The following is a 21,559-nucleotide window of genomic DNA, read 5'->3' on the forward strand; positions in this document are numbered from 1 at the left end:
ATTTTCAACAGCAGAATGTACATACCTACCTAAAATGCAAGTAAATGCTATTGTGGTTAACAATTTATCCCATAACTGCTTTTAAATAACAAGCTTTTGCCAACAACAAAAGCGAAAAGGTTACAGTCGAGGAGATCAGAAGTAGATTTTTTTTTTTTTTATTTTTTTTTTTTTTATAAGAGACTCTGAAATGAAGACTTCGTATGTAGGATTAAGAGTTCATGGTAGTAAAGTATCGAGCTCTACTGCTTAAGAGTCCTCTAAGCCAAATTTGATTTCTACGCTGACTGCAAAACCATTTCATTTATTCCAGTTTGAAAAGGTTTATCACATGATGAAAGTAGATCATATTGAAATAGCTAACCGGTAAGGATAATTAGGTGAAAACCATAATTGTCATCTTTAAAGCTCGTCTTGACTGTTGATCAGACTAATGATCTTTCTTCTAATTTGTTCTAGTTCAAAGCTCAGATGTATTCAACTGTCAATCTGAAGTATGGTAGAAGTTGTACAGTGAAAATAAAAACAAAATGAATCAAATGGAAGCAGAAACTTTATTCACATAAAATAGTCATTTGAGATCTAAACAGTACCCATCACTTAATGATATGTAATACAAAAAATTTTTCCGCATAAACCATGCAAACCTTTTGCATACATACAAGAACAGTGTAATTTTGTGCAGAAAAATTACAGGCCTCTGGCACGCTTCTTTCCTTGTTGCCTTAGGTCAATAAAGGATTGTAAACTCACTCCAACATCTTCATCATACTCAATCCCAAGTTCTTCCTGTAAATTTAAGTGCCAATTATGAAGCGAAAATTGCAGAATCTGACTATTACGTTATGAGCTTAAGATGTACCTTGAATTCTTTAAGGTCTTTGGGTGAGTTCTCAGTTATAGCATCCCATATATCTTTGAACATCCTTTTCCGTCTTCGCCACTGGTTTACTGTTTCAAAATACATCCCCTCCACAGCTTTTCGCTCTTCTGGATTGACCAGTGTAACTCCTTCCTTTAACTTAGTCAGTTTCTCTTCCATATCTTTTACCTAAAACACAAGTTAAGAGTTCAAACATTCATTCTGAAGTTTCTAGTACAGAGTATCAGGCTGGTAGAGTAATTGAAGAATTTCAGTTTCACCAACCTCTTTTCTTATTTTGGCTTCTTTTTTGTGTACCTCTTCCAGTGTCAAATTTGACTGCAGAGCTTTGATTTCTGCATCAGCATTAAGAAATCCATCCCATATGAACAAAAACCCATGTTCAGCAGCTAATCAGAATCATTTAAATTGCATACTCCCAGATTAATAACTAGCACAAAATATGTGATTAGCAAAGACGGAACCAAGTCATTAATCTTGCTAACAAAAATATACAGAGATTTGAAGAAGACAACCTCCCTCAACTGCACTGATTGCTTTTCTTTGCCCATCCAGCTCTTCTTGCAGCTTGATATTTTCCTCTTTCATCTGATTAAGCTCTTCACCATTTGGAATGTCAAACTGATCTTGTCTAGCAAGATAGATCTTCTGCTTTCCATATTCCTTGAATGATATCTTTCCGCTATCAACAAGAGTATCTAAAGCTTTCTGTATTGCCCCCTTTTTGAGATTGAACTTTTGTAGACAATCAGCCACAATTTGTGAATTCAACGGCTTATTTTGCTGCATTACAGACCCAAAGACAAACATAATAACAATTTCAAAGAAAAAAAGAGACTCCAGAATTACTTGTATAAGCAAACATATTAATTCAAACAAAAAAAAAACTTCTGATCCAAAAAAATACACAGCACTTAAACGCACAAAAAGCTTTGACTGCTAAATTTAAATGCCCAGAACTCTTCCTTGTGAAAAAAGAGAAAATCTGATGACAATACTCAATGTTTCGCAGTAATATTTAAATGTTCAGAGTTTACGGCAGCGTCAGTAGAACTTCTTAATAAGGTATGCGGAATTTACAAAACAAATAAACAGATTCAAAGCTTTAATCCCAAAGTTAAATCCTAGTAAATAATACTCTACTTACTAAAAGACATTAAAGAAGGGGGGAAGTCATAATGAAAAAGAGAACAAATTCAAAACATTGATATTATGACTACGATATATAGTGTAACTTCAAATAAATCCAGAAAAAGGGACACGACGAAATTGGGGAAATTACGAAGAAATGTTACCTCGTTCACGAAATTGAGCACGATTCCTGCAAAAATGAATCAACAGACAAATGAACTGCTTATTTATAATTAGAAGCTCAAGTAAATATATACTTTCCACGAAACCCCTAAAATCAGAACCAAATTTGAAGAAACTAACGAAAGTTTCAATTAAAAATTGATGCCGGTTGATAGATTGTGGATTATTTGCTAGTGTGGCTGGAGATGTATAAGTCGAGTGAAAGCGAGGCGAAAATAGTAAAATTACCTTCGGTGCTGTCGGATTTAGGAGCCATGGCCGGAGATTTCTTCAACAGGAAGATGGCGATGAAAGAGTGTGTGTGTGTGTGATGGCGGGAAAAAGAGTTGCTTAATCTACTCCTGAGTATCAGAGTATGGCGAAAAAAGTGTGCTGCGTCCGACGAATGAGAAACAAAATTGAGCCAAGCGACGTCGTATGCGTGCTATAGAAATGTGGAAGAGTGGGGTATTATGGATGTAGAATGTGCCAAAACCTCATTGATCATAAACGTTTTTAATCAACAATACTAATCATGGATGGATTAGATTTTTAATTTTGTTTTGGCTACTGAAAAAATCCAATATGCAAAAACAAACAAGAACAAAAACTTGAATAATCTATAATCAAACGATTACACTTTTATAAATTGAGTTGGATTATCATTTAATTAAGACTTAATGCTTTCGATCACAAGTTTGAGCATCGAGTTTTGGGGCTATTTTAGGCTAATAATTGTGATTTCATTTTTAAGTTATCATGCGCATGCAAAGAGGTATCGCATTAAAATATACTACTATAATATGTATTCCATTTTTAAAATAGAAATAAGTATAACATCAATGTATAATAGATGTCCTAAAAGAGTATGGATTAATATCATCGTTGGATGCATGACAACTCATCCAAATTTAAATTTTGCTCATGTGTCACACATCAAATCGTGATGGTGTATATACTGTTTGTGTATATAAGATTTATATAAACCATCCTAAATCTTGAAGATGAATGATGCAGATTATATTAAACCGGTTAAAGGCGTGATCTTTAGATACAGAGCACTTTTAAGGGGGAGTGGATTTACATTGATGCTAGCTAGTTTGGGAGATAAGATTTGAGCAGAAAATAAAATAAGGGAAGAGAAAAGTAGATGTTTCTAACGTTTGGGAGATTTAGTAAAATAGAAAAGGAAAGAAAACAATTGATTTGGAAGAAGATAAATAACAGCTACATTAAAAAAAAATTTCCATCCCAAACCGGGCAGAAAGCGAAGGAAAGCTGCGAATAGCCTATAAAAAATTTTGAAATTGTCCATTCTATCCTTGAAAAGTTATTGAATGAAATTTTTATTGATCAATGTGTTCAAAATCATTTTCTTTCTTTCATAAACTTCCAAACAATATTAAAATCTCCGCTCTTATTTTCTTATCCTTTCTTTCCTCTTATAACTTAACCGTTCTCTTCCTTTCTTTTTTATCCTCAACTGCCAAACTAGCTTCATAAATCGGATGAAATTATATAGCGACTTCAAAAGCATCCAGTAGAAGGCGTGGAACCGTCGTTTGTGAAAAAGTACTTGAATAATGCTACACCACGTAGCCGTAGCCCCATCCAAGTCCCACTGTCACCAAGTCCTACTGAAATAGTACCTACTTAACTTCCACCATCCTGCACTAGACGTGCACCTCCTCTCTTTTCTAACTGGGATTGAGTGACCGGAGAGAATTTCACCGGCGATCGGCGGTGAAATCTGAAAATGCTGACGACGGGAACCTTTCTATGCAAGCCCTTCAACTCAAGGCCGACTTCATGGGCGCCTAGCAGCGTTAACCACGTCGCAGCTGCTAACACCAAGAAAAGGCAGAGTGATACTAATTTTGATAAATTCAAGACCAAGGAGATTAAGGGGTGGTTTAAATTTGGAATTACTAGTACTGGACTTTATCTTTCCAGTGGGGCTCGCCGTCGCCGGAATTCCACTCCCATTACAACAACCGCCGGCGTCGGTGGTGACAGCTCAGTTACAGAGTTCGATGACAATATAAGGAAATTACTGCAAGCTGTCTTATGGGTTGCTGAGGGAGTCTACATTTTGTGGCTCTTCTTGCTTCCTTATGCTCCAGTATGTTCCCCGCTCCCTCCTTCTCTTTGGTTCTTTAATTATGCATTGCTTATTGCAATTTCAGAGTTGTTCTTATGTTGGTTTTTCTGACTTTACGTTATCAATCTATTTGGGGAAATTATTGGGAGGAAAAGTGCCGCTTTACGGTTCTTAATCGGTTATGTTTATTTCCTGGGATGAATTGAAGACATGTTTATATGTTGATATATGCAGGGGGATCCTGTGTGGGCTATCAGTTCAGAGACGGTCAATTCTCTAGTGGGCCTGTCTCTTAATTTCTTCTTCATTTTGCCGCTGTTGAATGCTGGTAATTGAAACTGTATTGGTTATCATACAAATTTAGAAGCTCCATTTGTGAACTCTCTCTTTGTTCCCGCGTAATCTTACTGTCCACATTTGCACGAAGACCGGATACACATTTCTAATTGAGTCCTAGCATTCTTGTTGCCACTGAATTAGATTTTTCTGTTCCCTTATTTGTGCAATAAATTTTGGCAGAGTAGTTGGAGTTCATACATTGGAGGCACCAGTGCTTCACCCGGTACTGGCAAATCTCTTTTGATAAGCAGTTATTTTTGTCCCTAGAGTTGTTGATTGATCTGAGCCGATCTTTGACATGAGCTGTTTTCTCCTTCCTTAGATGTCTGAGGGATTGTTCAACTTTGTTATCGGTTGGACCTTGATGTTTGCTCCTCTACTGTATACCGATTGGAGAAGAGACAGATATGGGGGTTCGTTGGACGTTCTGTGGGGATTCCAAATGTTCCTTACAAATAGTAAGATTTCTCATAAGCCCTTGTACTTGTCTTGCTGTGGAATTGCAGCTACAAATTCATTACCATCATGGCTTTTTTTTGTCTGAAAATATAGTTTGAATGAGATTTTATCAATTTGCTACTATAAGCATATTCTTAATGTTAAATTTTCAGATTTTGGTAATTTCACACTGCTGTCTAACTGTGATGAATATGAAGTTGTTTCCAGCATCAATAGCTTTTGTTGGGAAATGATCTAATACACTAAGCAACTTGCTTTTAAAGCCTAAACTTTAATAAGCAAAATAAGTCATAATAAGTCATCTGTATGATTTTTATCTTGCAATTTTTCCTCTATCTCACAAATTCTGAGCTTCCTGCTCAATTGTGTCTTACGCCATGCTGCGCAAACAACAAGAGGGAGATCATCTGATTATTGTACTTTTGATGGAAAAAGATTCCTAGAGCTATTTTCTTGATGGCTACTGTAGTTTCCTTCCTCAAAATGGTTGGGGACGTACCACTACAAAGCTCTTTTTAAGTCAAGGATCTCTTTCATTTTGACCCTTATTAATATAGTTTGAAAAATTTTCCAATCCTGTGATTGCTAAAAGTTTTCAAGAGGTAATTCCTTCTGACTTTTCTTTTTTCTTTTTCTTTTTTTAAGCTAAGTTGCTTTCCACTGTTCTTTCATATATGGACCAAATTTTGTGAAGGTTGATTGCTATATTTGTTGGTTACATGAGTTTTGCATTGTTTCATATTTCAGCATTCTTGATACCATACATGGCCATCCGTCTGAACAAGATCGGCACGGAATATAATCCAAGGAAGACGTCTCAGCTAGGTTCCATTATGACTAAAGGTGCACCAGTTGTTGGACTGATTGGTGCAGCTGTTTGTCTGCTATCCACAGTGTGGGCGCTCTACGGACGAGGAGATGGAAGTTTTGGGAGTGTACCGGAAAGATTAGAGTTCTTGATGAGTTATCTGGGCTCTGAAAGGCTTGCATATGCCTTTGTTTGGGATATTTGTTTTTATGTAATATTCCAGCCATGGTTGATAGGAGACAACCTACAAAATGTTCAGAAAGATAATGTTGCTGTAGTTAGGTATCTTAGATATATCCCTGTAGTTGGTTTAGTGGCATACTGTCTTTGTTTGATTCCAGATCAGGAGACATAGCTGGAATATACATCAGCTCACTATAGGTGTATAATTCTTCAACTTTATCTGATACTCAGCTCACATATTGTGTTCCTATAAAATTTTTATCCTGTAGTTTCTATTCAAACGTAGAGAATTCCAAAATGGTCTCATCTAAAGCAGCACATTTCTTTGATGTTTGTAGCGAAAGTCCTTGCCATTTGTTAATGAGCAAGGATACTGATCACCTATGATTTGCAAGTTTGGACTATAAGAAGCACTTGACGTGTGAATGTCATTTAGCACCATCCGGTGAAACAGAAATTCCAACAGGTGGCCACTCTACGTCATTGATGCTTCAGAGCAGGCTGAAGAATGCTCGGAAAACTTTTGTTTTGTATTGTTTTCTTTTTCCTGCTCGTTAATCTTTTCCTAATGCATCATCTCAGCTCTCACGTTTCATTGTGTGGTTCCTTCTAGATAACACTCTTTGGGGATTAACTTCTCTGGAACTTCAGTCCATAGTGAAGTATTTTCTGGAATAAGGACTCGGTATGATATAGAAGTGATCCTTCCAGAGAAATTGGAATCTGATTTAACTTGTAAGGCCTCAAAAATGACGAAGATCTTTTAACTGCATGATTTTAACTGATATTGATTACAGGAGTATGTTTCCATTGATGATCCATTCGACTGCCTTGGGCGCATGTCAAGGAAGAAGCACCTAGTTATGTAAATGTTTGAAATCACAAACATCCAGAGTAGGACTAAACAAGCAGTTAACAAGCCATAGTATTGAGAACAACCCAAATTCTGCAAAAGCAAAATAGAATTTTGATATCTGGAGTAAAAATTTGCACCAAAAAAAAAAAAAAAAAACTGATTTCAGTATATTATTGAGACAAATTGCCACCGCTCTGCTGCCATAAATTGATGATATCAGTTGCCTGATTTAACAGGATAATCATTTTCTTCTGGGATACCCATGACTTGCTCTCTAGAGTAGCTCTAAGCTCTTCCCATGCATCTTTCCTCGGCCAAAAGAAGTAGGGGCTGAGAGGAACAGCTCCATGGCCTGGTATCTTTTGATCCAGGGCCAGACCAATATTCTTTTCCATCCATATGAACTTCAACACCAGCTCAGGCTTTGGCTTCTGTGCTCCCTTGGCCACCGTTTCGGCTTTCTGAAAATCAAGAACTAAACAAAAATAAACACAAGGATCGCATAACATAAACGAACTCAAAGGGAACATAAACAGACATGTACTGCAGGTTCGGGTGAAGGCTCAGCTGGAGTTTCTGTTTCTGTTGCAACTTCTTCTGCTGTAGCCGCAGCCTGGAGCGTCTCAATTGTGCTAAAGGGCTTTCTTTTGAAGCTCAGAATGGTTGGTGAAATTGGAGAAACAGCTCTAGACTTCAATGAAGCGGAGGTTTGGAAAGGTACGCAACAAGGATTCTGGGAAGGTAAGGAGGGATATGTCAAAGTGCCCTTGATACCAGACTGCGGTGACATAGACAACATTGTGAATCCTATTTAACAGAAGAAAGAAAGAGAGAGGGAGAGGAGGAGAGTGGGTTGGGGGGGAGGAAGTAGGATCTTATATGTGAAAGAATGCCATGGACAGTGGACAAAGCTTGAGGACTTGCTGCATTGATCAGTCTGGATAAGGTAATTAAGATCAGACCAGTAGATTACTGTTTCAGAGCTTCAGAAAACAGAAATTGAACGGCTATAAGGCCACTGTTTCTAAGAGGGTAAATCGGGCTGGTCCAATAATACTTTTAAGAGGCCCAGCCTCAGGAAAGCAAAGGACTCTCATGCTCTCCAATCTCCCGTGTCAGATTAGTTCTTAAGATTAAATCTGTTGAAAATAAATAAATAAAAGAAAGAGACCGACTAAAGAATTAAAGAGCATGTTAACGGGCGATCTGTAAGAATCTCCGTGACCTATGATTTCGAAAGTATGCTCTAATTTGTGGTGGTAATCAGAATTAAACCTATTCAAACTTTCATTTATATATGAAAAAAAATTGTTTCTTCCTATTGAAACTATGTATTTGTCTTGTTAGCTCGTACAAGCTTGATTTACAAAAATGTGCGTAGACTAAAAATCCGTTCTAGAAACTTTTCTGTTGTTGTTGCAACAAACTTATTCCTTTTTTACCATATGATACTTATCCCATTCTAATTATAACTTCCTGTTTGGATTGCTATTTTTGGAATTTTTGTAAAAAAAAATGCTGTAACGATTTGTTGTTTGTCAAGTAAAATAGTGATAGAAAAATGTGTTTTATGGAAAGTGTAGAAATTTTTTGGGAAAAAATTACTTTTTAAAAATGTCGAATAAAAAGAATTCGTTAAGCTTCATGCCTTCACCTGCAAAGGATTGTAAAGCTTCGAAATTTTACCATAAAATACTGAGTTTTTAAATTCCTCTGAATACATTCACTATAATCAGCCCGGCAGCGGTTTTTGGTGAATTAAATCATCCAGAAATTTTCATTAAATCATTTTTCATAATCTTCTTGATTGTCGCATTGCCACACAAATGTGTACGTCAAAATTAGTCTCAACTTTATCGTTTGAAATAGATAGAATAACTCCCACAATATACAATTGACAACTAATCATCCAAATATCATATATCTCGATATGTCATTACTTTTAGTCTTTAGATACCATCACAAAATACATATAGAAAAACAAAAATTTGATTTTTTTTTTTAAGAAAGCATTAAAACCAAAGATTACATAGCTATAAAAATCAGTATATTCTTAAAAAAAAAAAAACTACTATATATTAAGAAATCTTAATCCCATCTGAAAAAAAAGAAAATAAAATAAAAGTAATTTCAGATACCTCCATTGAGGTTTCTATCGCTTTCATCGACCTCCCTTGAGGATTTAAAAATTATACTGACCTCCCTTATCAAATTTTTGGGACCCTTTGCTTACATCATTAGGGTAAAATTACTGATTTGTCCAAAGATATTGTGTTTATTACTAACATTTATATGAAAAAAGTTATCTCATGAATTAATTAAAAGAAATAATCATGCTTAAGAGGAATAATTATTATTTGATGTATAATTATTAAAAGGAATAATCATGCTAAAGTTATCTCAAATATTGAAGTTCATGCCCCAAACAGAGGTGGTTGCGAAGTTTGTATGTTGTTGCACGAGAATGAAAAAAATGGCCATTGCACGAAACTAGCGGTCGTCCGCTGTTGGTGTTGCTGCTAAAACATGGCTTTACGTTATTGCAAAAATACCTATTTTACTGGTGCTTGGACTGAATTATTACCAAAAATATAAAAGCATGGGAGTGTGTAATTTTTGAAACATCAGGGGAGGTCAATAAAAAGTGTTAGAAACCTCAAGGGAGGTTTCGGAAACCGCTTGAGATCCTCGGTGACATGTTTTCTATGCCAATCCAATGCCACCAATAGTATTGTGCCAAGTGTCATGTTATTATTTACCCTTGTGTTAAATCAAGCCAAATTAAATTATTAGAAAATTAAAATGTAAATAATAACATGACACTTGGCACAACATTATTGGTGGCATTGGGTTGGCATAGAAAATATGTCACCGAGGATCTCAAGTGTTCTGAAACTATCCCTAAAATAAAAACAAAGCCTATATTGGTTACCCGGTGGCTATAGTACATTGTGCTTAGAAGTTAGGACCACCGCTCTTACGGTTGACAAGCCAACGCTACCTTGAAACTGTCTCATCTAACCGGCCATGGAAACCACCGAGCCTCGGCCCCCGACCAATGTTTCAGCTAATGCCACCGTCTCCGGCGACGGCAACGAAGATATTCCCAGCTTGAACACCATGCCTAACCATTCATCTTCTCCTGAAACGACAGCTGGCCCTACCGCTTCTGATCCTCAACCCATGGACACCTCAGAACCCGTTAATGAATCCCAACCCACCTCCAAAACTGTACCCCAAGCCGCAGCCGCTTCAACCGCTGACCCTGCCCCACCTCCGCCGAGAAAGCGGCGTCGTCGAAAGAAGCTGTTTACTGATATGATATCGACCAGCTCCGCCGCGTCCGGCCTCCGCGTCCTCCGCCCCCATCCTAAACCCTCTACCGCTTACTCCTATTCCTACTCCGAAACCGAGCTCGTGGACGAACCCGACGATGGGAAACCCCATATCCTCCATCGCCGCCGTGGCGGCAGCGGAGGAAGCAGTAGTAAAATATCCGACCTAGCTAAAGAAGTCGACATTGAAGCCCTGATTGCCATATCCGTTGGATTCCCTGTTGATTCCTTAACCGAGGAAGAAATCGAGGCCAATGTCGTCTCCCAAATCGGCGGCGCCGAGCAAGCGAATTACATTGTCGTCCGCAACCATATTCTCGCCCGGTGGCGGTCAAACGTTTCCGTTTGGCTGACGAAAGACCACGCCTTGGAGTCAATCCGGGCTGAGCATAAAGCCCTTGTCAACTCTGCGTACTATTTCCTCCTCCACCATGGCTATATAAACTTCGGGCTTGCTCCGGCGATTAAAGAAATGAAATTAAAACCCCCAGAAGGCGCCCCGAAGGCGAACGTGGTCGTAATTGGAGCTGGGCTCTCGGGTTTAGTAGCTGCAAGACAGTTAATTTTTCTGGGTTTTAAGGTTGTGGTTTTGGAGGGCCGGGCCCGGCCAGGTGGACGGGTTCGAACCAAGAAAATGCGTGGTGATAAGGATGATATTGTTGCCGCCGCAGATTTAGGCGGGAGTGTGCTGACTGGGATCAATGGGAATCCATTAGGAGTTCTTGCTAGACAGTTAGGAGTTCCTCTTCATAAGGTGAGGGATATCTGTCCTTTGTATTTGCCTAATGGTAGAACTGTTAATCCAGATATTGATTCGAGAGTGGAAGTTTCGTTTAATAAGTTGTTGGATAGAGTTTGTAAGCTTAGACAGGCTATGTTGGAGGAAGTTAGATCAGTAGATGTTTCATTAGGTACCGCATTAGAGACGTTTAGGCAAGTCTATAGGGTAGCTGAGGACCCTCAAGAAAGAATGCTCTTGGATTGGCACTTGGCCAATTTGGAGTATGCCAATGCGTCCTTGATGTCCAAGTTATCAATGTCATATTGGGATCAAGATGATCCGTATGAAATGGGAGGCGATCATTGTTTTATGCCGGGAGGTAACGAGACATTAATTCGAGTATTGGCTGAGGACCTTCCAATATTTTATAACCGTGCAGTTGACACTGTCAAGTATGGTATTGATGGGGTTTTAGTGCATGCAGGCGGGCAGGCTTATCGAGGGGATATGGTGCTTTGTACTGTACCCTTGGGGGTGCTCAAAAAGGATGTTATTCAATTTGTACCAGACCTTCCAGAGAGGAAGAGAGAGGCTATTGAGAGATTGGGGTTTGGGTTGTTGAACAAAGTCGCAATCTTGTTTCCATATGATTTCTGGGGTGGTGATATTGATACTTTTGGGCATTTGACTGACGATCCGAATACGAGAGGCGAGTTTTTTCTGTTTTATAGTTATTCTTCAGTAGCAGGAGGACCACTTCTTGTGGCTCTTGTGGCTGGAGATGCAGCACTTAAGTTTGAAATGATGTCCCCTGTTGAATCTGTCCAGAAGGTTCTTGAAATACTGAAGAGTATATTCAGCCCGAAAGGGATAGCAGTTCCAGATCCCGTTCAGGCAGTTTGCACTCGTTGGGGTCAAGATCGGTTTTCCTATGGCTCTTATTCTTATGTTGCAATTGGAGCTTCTGGAGATGATTATGATATTCTAGCAGAGAGTGTTGGAGACCGACTTTTCTTTGCAGGAGAAGCAACAAACAAGCAGTATCCAGCAACAATGCATGGAGCTTTTCTTAGTGGGATGAGAGAGGCTGCTAATATCTTGAGGGTTGCCAAGAGGCGGTCAATTGTTCCACCTGAAAGATCAAATAGTGCAGCTCTAGAAAACGGGGATATTGATAGGTTGTTTAATGCTCCAGACCTCACATTTGGTAGCTTCTCTGTGTTGTTTGATCCCAGGTCAACCGATCTAGAGTCTAATGCTGTATTACGAATTGCTTTAAAAGGTGAGAAATCTGGAACTGTTGGTATTTATCTCTACGGTTTGATCCCCAGGAAGCAGGTGATTGAACTAAGTAAGGTGGCTGGAGATCTAGACCGCTTACATATGCTAACTCGTGAGTTTCATGTGAGGTTGGTTGGGAGGAAGAGTTTAAGCAATATGGCAGATTCTCTTCTTACAGTCATTAGATCCAGCAGATTAAGTAACTTGAGTTAGAGCTCTTAGTAAATTTTGTAGCAGAACTCATAAGTGGGTATTTTGTAAATGGTTCCGGATTGATCTTAATTGATTAAAGATTTGAACTTTACCTTTCTGTCTATGGTCCGTTTATTTACTTACTTGGGTATAATCTTTCTCTGACATCAAATCCTTTTGAAGTTTCATGATCTGAACCTTTAACTAGACTTCATCTAGTCAAGTCGGCAGCTCTTTAGGCATATCTCGGTGCTTTTTCCGCAAGTACTTAAAATTTGACGTTTCTATCATGCCAAGCCAGGCTTAAACATGTGATGATCCATTTCGTGAAATCGAGTGGTTAATGATTAGCCAGTCGAGTCTTGTAAATCTGTAGCTTGTTAACAGTCTTGATTGAATCTGCAGTTCTAGTTGTCTTTTTGTTTCTCTTGCTGGGAACTTTTGTGCCCTGTAATTTGCTGAAGTAATCTGTAATTTTAATTCTGCACCCAAATTCAACTTAAGTGGCAGGGACATCAAGCTGCGCATGGCCTCCTTAATGCAGTTACTGTTTCTTCGAGTCTTTTCATTTAACTCTAGAACGTTTCATGACGTGAGACATGGGACTTCTGATTTTTGGTATGGAGTTTGTACAGCTGTTCGGAAATTTCAGCAGCCATTTTGAAATTACCCATAAGCTAGATAATCAAAATACCAACTTAAGTTCCAAGTTTCTGGGCGATCAGGCAGAACACTGTATTGCTTAAGACGGTGCCTGACGAGATCAATAGAAACATTCCAAATGGAGAAAGGTGTGTGATATGAATTCTGAAGTGCTACAGCAGAAAAGGAGACTTGGCAATTTAGCATGTATGGAAGGAATGGAACAGAAAAGGTATTTGATCAAAACCAATAATGTTATAGCAAAATGCTGGAGGCTGAGAGGAGGCATTGAACTCGCCAAACCCTTGGATGATCGTTACTCATCTATTCAAGACCTGACCTCAATCCTGAATGATTGTAGAACTTTCTTTACTGCTTAAATTCCAACAGGTGCAAGGGAAACGAATAAATAGACTGTTGGGGTGACAACATAGTAGATTGTTGATGTTAGACGACGAAGACGAAGAAAAAAAAAAAAGGGGTTAGGGGGGGGGGAAATGCAGTTATAAGTTTGGGAGAAAACCTTTTTGAATTTTTTTATTAACATATTGATTTTTGTCTTCTCTAACAATAGTAGAACTTTTTGTAGGAATAAGAGTAGGGATGACGATTGATAAAAAAAAAATAAAATTAGGGACTATTTCATTGATGATTCGAGGGGTTTTAGTTTTCTGAAGATGACTTTAATGAATTAAATTTTTTTTTATTTACTTTATCAATTATTTTTTCATACCAAAAACGAAAAAATCTGAAGAAAAAAAAACACCAAAGAAGAGACTAAACTACATCTCTTATGTCTTAATGAGTGGCGGGAAAAATCCTTAAAATATGAACATGATTGTTTCTATGTCTTAACGAATGCCCGAGACAAAAAATCTTTAAATATGAACATGGTTGTTCGTCGCACATTAGTGCATCACTTGAGACAAGAACCCCATTGAAAGAAATGGGCCTCAATTTTTCTTTTGTGCCCAATAGAGCCAACTTTGTAAACGACCCAGTCTTTTGGGCTTCAGAACGAAATTTCAACCCAATCGAAGTTGCAATAAAAATCTAATTAAAATCCACAATAAGATCTCTCTCTGTATTCTCTCCTCTCTCTCTGGAACAAAGCCTTCGAATCTGCGGAAGCCGGCGGGAGTACATCGCCACCGGTAATTCCTCCTCCTCCACCCTCTCTTTGTTTTTGTATATGGAATTATTCTTTTGCAGAGAGCTGTGTTAATAATTCATATCTATTTATGAGCTCTGATTATAGGTTCTCTCTCCAGATCTCATTTCTCACAACTGCCTTTCTAATTTTCAATTTCTCGAGAAAAGAGGAGCTAAATTTCCTCTAGTACTATTAAGGACCTGGATATCTTGGTTTCCGCTATGCTCGTGATCTCTTTCTGCTTATCATTTCCATTTTGATTATTGTTTTCAAATTCTACACTTATATCTCTTTAATTTCCAATTACTACTGTCATTTCTGGTAAATAATCATATTTGTTCAGACTGATTTTTATGTAAGGTTCTTTTTTGTTTGGTTAGGTTCTTAGCTTAGCACATCTTTTCAAGTTATAGTTGCTAAAACAATAAATTGAGCTCTTTTTTGAAGAAAAAATACACTATTTTTCTCCTTGTTTTCAGTGTGGATTCAAATGAAATGTTTAACCTTAATCAAGACATGCTACAGTCTAATTTTACCGAATTATGAAGATGATTTTTGTTGTCTTTGCTTTTCTAGGGGAAAATGTCGATGGTGGATGAGCCATTGTATCCAATAGCTGTGCTAATTGATGAGCTGAAGAATGATGACATTCAATTACGGCTCAATTCAATCCGTAGGCTGAATACGATTGCCCGTGCTCTCGGTGAGGAGAGGACACGGAAAGAATTGATACCATTTCTCAGTGAAAATAATGATGATGATGATGAGGTGCTGCTGGCAATGGCGGAGGAGTTGGGAGTGTTTATTCCTTATGTTGGAGGTGTGGAGTATGCTTCTGTGTTGTTACCGCCTTTGGAGACCCTTTGCACCGTAGAGGAGACTTGTGTGAGGGATAAAGCTGTTGAGTCATTGTGTAGAATTGGATCCCAGATGAGGGAAAATGATCTGGTTGATTGGTTTATTCCTCTTGTGAAGGTTAGAACAAAAGCTTGGTGCTTCGCTGTTAAAGCATGTCATTCGTACAGTTTTATGGTCAGATGTTTGTGAAGTTGATGCTTTGTTGTATTTATTTTCCGTGGACCTTTTTCTATTTGTGGAGATATTCGGACACCATAAATTATGCTATAATGCTATCTACCGTAAGGGTGATATATGATTCTGTACGAGTTTCTTGGTTCAGAATTATAACTTTCATGTGCTAGACAATTCTTACTCATCATAGTTTTGGATTTTTTTTTCTGAGATCAGATTGTTGGTACATGAAAATTATCTGTGTTTATGAAGTGGTTCTGTTATTTTATCTTAACTTTGGTTTCACCTGTTAGTTTTGAAATAATTTTTGACTTCTTACTGAGAAATTACATTGGATAATGTTATGACATTGTTAAATTCGACCTTTTAGAGGCTTGCAGCTGGTGAATGGTTTACTGCTCGAGTTTCTGCATGTGGACTATTCCATATTGCTTACCCAAGTGCATCAGAGATGCTAAAGACTGAACTTCGGTCGATATACAGCCAGTTGTGTCAAGATGACATGCCTATGGTGAGGAGAGCTGCTGCAACTAATTTGGGAAAGTTTGCTGCTACAGTTGAGCCCCCCAATCTCAAGGCTGACATCATGTCTATGTTTGAGGATCTCACTCAAGATGGTAAATGAAGAATACATCTCAATTTCTTCTTGTGACTACTGAAGACATCATGTATGCACTATCAAATGTGTATTAGCATAGTTCCTTTTCTGTGAATTATCAGCCTCGCTTTGCAGATTTTCTTTCCCTAGCCAACAACTTTGTGTTAATGTATAACATTTAAGATCCTTGGTTCAAATTCCCCCTGCCCTCTCTCCGCTTCTTAAGTCCCACCCCTCTCCTGGTGAGAGGGGGGGGGGGGGAAGCCATTTGCAATTCAAGACTAGGCAGCCTATAGCTTGTGGTGCAATGTAGGTGTAGTATTCTTTTGGTATCAAGTCTGAACTTGTTTTCTTTGTGGGTGATATTCTGCATATGCTTGAGAACTTGTTCATTTTTGTTCCCTAAAAATGTTGAGCTTATAAATTGTTGAAATTCTATAATTGTTTAGTGGGCAACTAATGCATATGGTTGATAATTGTTTGACAATTTCTAGTTCTTTTGCTTACTTGGATCTTGTGCTTCACTTGATTTCCAAGAATGCATATTGTTGACACCTCACTTTAAATGCTTTTAGCCTTTCACCAAAGAGATATCACGACTGCTTAGTGGTTTACATAACTCTCTCTTTTTCAGATCAAGATTCTGTTCGATTGCTAGCTGTAGAAGGTTGTGCTGCTCTTGGCAAGTTGTTGGAATCCCAAGATTGTGTAGCCCACATACTCCCTGTCATTGTTAACTTCTCCCAGGTACTCAGAAGGGGTCCATTCACTTATCTTTTTTTTTTTTTGGTAACTACAAGCTTTGTGGTAGGAAGCAAAATATTTTTAATGGGGAAGAGTGAGCATGGTTGTAGGTTTAATGGGGTTTGGAACCAGAAACCTTTGAGTTTTCAAGCAGTGTTATTATCATTAGAAGCAGATCTGTTTTTGATGGTTTGCAAGGTTTTTTAGATTTCCATCTTTGTAGACATACGTCACAATGGCATCCAAAATCAATAAAAAACATTGATGCATTCAACATGGAGAAATAGAAAATGATAGTGTAATTACCTTGACAAACTAAGGATTTCTGCCGACAAATTAGGGGAAGCATAGCTGAAAACTTGAGTTGAGAAGGAAGAGGATGGTCCAGATGACATTGTCTGTACTGAGGATGCTGCTATTGCCTTTCTGAGTCTAGCTGTTTTGCTATAGATTTCTAGACTTGTTTTGGTTATGTAAAATATCTTGATAACTTGCTGTCTGAATGGTTCTTATGTTGTCTGTTAACTCAGGACAAGTCTTGGCGTGTCAGATACATGGTTGCGAACCAATTGTATGAGCTTTGCGAAGCTGTTGGACCTGAACCTACAAGGTATCTTGTATTTAAACTTACATTGTGCATGCCTGCTGATTGTGCGATATTGAAAAACTTGAAGTCATTTAACCTTGATTTAAACTTTGGCAATGGCCAAATTTCCAATTGGCACTTAGTTCATCAACACTGAGATTTCTGCTTATCATTTTTTTCCCGATGGTAAAGCTGTTGTACCTGAATATATATCTTGCATTATCTGCATATTTTATTCTTTGTAAATTTATTATCTTATCTTTTGCTTCTATGGAGGAAGCGGTCTCCTTATGAGACTTCTGACTGATGGTAATTATGATGCCATTTAAGGACGGATTTGGTTCCTGCTTATGTGCGCCTACTTCGTGATAATGAAGCTGAAGTGCGTATAGCAGCTGCTGGTAAAGTCACCAAATTTTGTCGGATTCTTAATCCAGAACTTGCTATTCAGCATATTCTTCCCTGTGTGAAGGTACTTACTTAACTAACCTGAATTGCTGCTTGGTGATGACCTTATTGTTCATGTCATGTATGATATGTGCCTCTATTTTGCAACTTTCAGGAATTATCATCAGATTCTTCCCAGCATGTTCGATCAGCTTTGGCTTCTGTTATAATGGGAATGGCTCCTGTTCTAGGAAAGGTAGCCTTTCCATTTATTTATATTTTATACTGAAAATATCTATGCAGTTATCTGTGCTACCCATGCTAAGCCAAAGAACATTATCCTCTTGGTAAATTCCACTGGTTGGTGAACATGTTTAGTTGCTTCATATTTGTATTTTACCTAGCAAGGGGAAACAGTTCTGTTGGTAATTCTTTTTTATTCAATGCTTCTGGTATAGGTTTATATTGCAGAAATCTTTTACTGATCTTGAACTTTTTGTACTGTAGTGCTCTGCTATGATGTCAATATAACTTATTACAGCTATTTTTGCTTATTTTCTTGTGTACTTTGTGCTTTCATCAAGATTGCATTTCACTGAATTTCCTATCCAATGCAGGATGCGACAATTGAACAACTTCTCCCAATTTTTCTTTCCCTCTTGAAAGATGAATTCCCTGATGTACGCCTTAATATTATTAGCAAGCTCGATCAAGTCAATCAGGTCTGTGATGTTTAGTGTTTTGGATCTTATTTACTGTGTTTTCCAAATGCTCTCCTTTCTTCATCTATCTTCAGTTTCTTTTCGTGTATGATATATGCATCTCGTGTTGAGATTTTGGCATGTAACTAGGTGTAGTTTATGTGCTTTGCAAACTTGGATAAAGGAAAAGAAGATTTTGATTCTCCTTTTGTAATATCTTGGGCTTCAAATATGATGGTGGATAGCAAGTAAAATTTTCTATAGTCATTCTACTTTTGGCTACGACATGGATCAGTTGTTGATCAATGACTTAGATAGTAGTAGTCTTAGTGTTTTGACTGATGATTCATTACTTTAACTGCTAAATAATTATACTAAGTGCTCGCAATTTAGTATTTTTTCTACCCAAAAAAAAAAAAAACTCTGGTGTTATTATCATTATTTTTTGTAATTTAGTATTTTTTCCACTAAAAAAAAACTTGCAGTGTTATCTTTTTTCTTGTAACGTGGTCCTTTTCCAATGACATGGTTTATCTTGGTTTCAAATTTTGTATTTGTCATGCATTTTTTCATGCTGTTGAGTATATCTCTCTACTGATTTATATTGGTATCTAATTGCTCAACATTGCAGGTTATAGGAATCGACTTGTTGTCGCAATCTCTATTACCAGCTATTGTTGAGCTTGCAGAGGATAGGCATTGGAGAGTTCGCCTTGCAATTATTGAATACATACCGCTGTTGGCTAGTCAATTGGGTGTAGGTTTTTTCGATGACAAGCTTGGTGCCCTTTGCATGCAGTGGCTACAGGACAAGGTTGGTGGTACTATGTAAAGTTTCCTTGTAACTGAAGTTGATGACTATAAGTCTGATGACATCAGAGTGTGGATATCCAAAATAAATTAATGTGGGAGAGACGTACTTTCTATGCTAATGAATGCTTACCTGTTCGAGTGGGAAAACAACCTACCTATTCTTCCATTCAGTTCTGTTTTCTTCCTATGCCAGCTTTTACTTTTCTTTGGTTTTTTGCAGATATTCATTCATCTCAATAAAAATCATCAAAACAATACTTCCACTTGTATCATCTCTTTAGTGTGAATATTTTTGCAGCATTCAATTTTGCCCATCAACCCACTAAGCATAATGTTTTCAAGAAAATCCATCTTATCCTCGTTGGACATGTAGTTGGTATATAATTGCAAATACATTTTTGGCTTTACAGAAAAATTTGTCATGCAGGTTTATTCAATTCGAGATGCTGCTGCTAATAATTTGAAACGCCTGGCAGAAGAATTTGGTCCGGAGTGGGCAATGCAGCATATCATTCCTCAGGTTTGTCCGAGTACTCAACTATGAGATGCATTTTTTCCCTTCTCTATCTCTCTCTTTTGATTTGCTTGGGGTTGCCAGCTGTGCAAAATGATTGTTCTTATTAAAAATGACTCTGAATCAGTCTGTCCATGTACCTCGTACCGAGTAATTAAGATCTGGAGGTAATCTGCTGCTCAAGTGAATTTTAAGTGGTAAAAATCAACTTAGAATGCACCTGCAACTTGGCTGGTTTTAAACTTTTCCGGTATTATACCTAGTGGACCTGGTTTTTAAAATTTTAGAAATAGACTGAATCTAAGTGGAGAAAATGGTGCTTAAAGGGTGTTAAATTATTGATAATGCAATTGTTGCATCATTTTTCTTCGGAGAAGGCCTGTAGCAGAACCAGCAGTAAAATGAGTTTGCTCGGTATCAAGCTGCAGAACCAGCTAAGCGTTTGTATCATCATAGTTGTTTGTACCATTAAAGTGATCATTAATGTCTTCTATAAAAGTTGTAGTCGAATGGTATTCTTTTTTAGTGGTCACATGTTTTGACTGTTTTCTCTAATACTGAGGCAAGAGTCAAGACCATGGAATATATCATTTTCTTGTTGTGTTTTAGCACAAAAAATATGGGGAAAAAGATAACTTTGAAAAATTAGAAAACGGGGAACAAAATTAAGAACTTTATCTGATTGTGCAAGTTGAAAAGTAATTTAAAATTGGAACCATGTGGTTCTAGTTTCTTGCTTCCTTGCATGTATGGTGCTTTGTTATTCCCTTAGATAAAATAAATGTTAAAGCACCTTTCTACAGGTTTTGGATATGACAAACAATCCACATTATTTGTATCGGATGACCATTCTTCGCGCAATTTCATTACTTGCTCCTGTCATGGGCTCTGAGATTACTTGTTCTAAGTTGCTGCCGGTGGTCGTCACTGCATCGAAGGACAGGTCATTGACTTTCGCATATTTAATTTGGTGTTAGTAGGCTTGATTGGATAGCTTCCTGAACCTGCAGTTCTGACATGTTCTCTCTTCAGGGTTCCGAACATTAAATTTAATGTGGCGAAGGTGTTGCAGTCCCTGATTCATATTGTTGACCAATCAGTAAGCATTGCTTGTTTTTCTCTGAATCTTGCTCTTTTCACATGTTGAGTTCGGTTAACTTTGACTTCTTTGTTTTATATGCAAATATTGGGACTTTGTTGGTGCTTAGGTGGTGGAGAAAACGATTCGTCCATGTCTGGTAGAGCTTGCTGAGGATCCTGATGTTGATGTCCGTTATTATGCCAATCAGGCACTTCAATCAATTGACAGTGTTATGATGTCCAGCTAGACTGTTTTATCAGACGAGAATTCATCACAGAAATTTTTATTCCGGTTTCTTTTCCTGGTGTTTCTGGATAAAGACTGTCTGATTGAAATAGCTAATTCAAAGTTTAGTGTTGATTTTCTCCCTTCACTCGGCTGAGTGCTAGTATATGGCAATTCCTGAATATTGTTCACAGATAATTCGAGGATGCTTGTTGCTAATGTACATGTCTGTCACTTGTAAAATTACAGATCAATGACAAGCTGCATTGTGCTTGAATTAAAGAGGAGAATGCACGTGACCTCTCTTTTTGACTTTTTGATCTTTATAGTTGGGGATATAATATCAATGAACATGGTTTCAATTTCGTTCCAAGTCCAACCTTCTTCAAATAAACTTATGTCTTACTTTTAACGAGTAGAGATGGAAGATTGACCATAAACTTATTTCTGTCTGAACGAGTGCATATTCAAAAAAAAAAAGAAAAAAAGAAAGCCTTTTATTCATGAACATAATGTGAATAGAAAGAAGACCTTTTCGATCACTCCAAATTGACAAATTTTCTGAGGGAATGTCCTAACATATCATATTATTCAAAATAAATGTGTATTGTACGGAAATTATGTGTAAAAAT

The 21,559-nt window shown here is 37.6% G+C and overlaps 5 protein-coding genes across 5 annotated transcripts; 3 read left to right on the forward strand and 2 right to left on the reverse strand.

Moving 5' to 3' along the window:
- Window positions 1-531: 531 nt before the first annotated feature.
- Window positions 532-2,614, reverse strand: LOC113716477 (homologous-pairing protein 2 homolog). The gene is made up of 6 exons (XM_027240815.2): window positions 2,426-2,614; window positions 2,179-2,204; window positions 1,399-1,666; window positions 1,148-1,218; window positions 863-1,051; window positions 532-789 (listed from the first exon to the last, which is right to left on the reverse strand). The coding sequence occupies exons 1-6, from the start codon at window positions 2,451-2,453 to the stop codon at window positions 691-693; spliced, it is 681 nt and encodes a 226-aa protein (XP_027096616.1). The 5' UTR covers window positions 2,454-2,614; the 3' UTR covers window positions 532-690.
- Window positions 2,615-3,802: 1,188 nt separating this feature from the next.
- Window positions 3,803-6,364, forward strand: LOC113715576 (uncharacterized). The gene is made up of 5 exons (XM_027239813.2): window positions 3,803-4,298; window positions 4,512-4,605; window positions 4,802-4,839; window positions 4,939-5,074; window positions 5,823-6,364. Exons 1-5 carry the CDS (start codon window positions 3,933-3,935, stop codon window positions 6,236-6,238), a joined length of 1,050 nt encoding a protein of 349 aa, XP_027095614.1. The 5' UTR covers window positions 3,803-3,932; the 3' UTR covers window positions 6,239-6,364.
- Window positions 6,365-7,010: 646 nt separating this feature from the next.
- Window positions 7,011-7,852, reverse strand: LOC113715577 (small ribosomal subunit protein cS23y). The gene is made up of 2 exons (XM_027239815.2): window positions 7,461-7,852; window positions 7,011-7,383 (listed from the first exon to the last, which is right to left on the reverse strand). Exons 1-2 carry the CDS (start codon window positions 7,719-7,721, stop codon window positions 7,093-7,095), a joined length of 552 nt encoding a protein of 183 aa, XP_027095616.1. The 5' UTR covers window positions 7,722-7,852; the 3' UTR covers window positions 7,011-7,092.
- A 2,002-nt stretch (window positions 7,853-9,854) lies between these two features.
- LOC113715679 (lysine-specific histone demethylase 1 homolog 1-like) lies at window positions 9,855-12,563 on the forward strand. Its single transcript, XM_027239962.2, has one exon. The coding sequence runs from the start codon at window positions 9,950-9,952 to the stop codon at window positions 12,470-12,472; it is 2,523 nt and encodes an 840-aa protein (XP_027095763.2). The 5' UTR covers window positions 9,855-9,949; the 3' UTR covers window positions 12,473-12,563.
- A 1,545-nt stretch (window positions 12,564-14,108) lies between these two features.
- On the forward strand, window positions 14,109-21,239 carry LOC113716618 (uncharacterized). The gene is made up of 13 exons (XM_027241014.2): window positions 14,109-14,247; window positions 14,823-15,221; window positions 15,649-15,895; window positions 16,511-16,623; window positions 17,151-17,230; window positions 17,537-17,678; window positions 17,769-17,849; window positions 18,211-18,315; window positions 18,926-19,108; window positions 19,535-19,627; window positions 20,425-20,564; window positions 20,654-20,720; window positions 20,830-21,239. The coding sequence occupies exons 2-13, from the start codon at window positions 14,829-14,831 to the stop codon at window positions 20,947-20,949; spliced, it is 1,764 nt and encodes a 587-aa protein (XP_027096815.1). The 5' UTR covers window positions 14,109-14,247; window positions 14,823-14,828; the 3' UTR covers window positions 20,950-21,239.
- Window positions 21,240-21,559: the final 320 nt, after the last annotated feature.

Source organism: Coffea arabica, chromosome 11c (genome assembly GCF_036785885.1).
Source record: "Coffea arabica cultivar ET-39 chromosome 11c, Coffea Arabica ET-39 HiFi, whole genome shotgun sequence".
NCBI classification, from domain to species: Eukaryota; Viridiplantae; Streptophyta; class Magnoliopsida; order Gentianales; family Rubiaceae; genus Coffea; species Coffea arabica.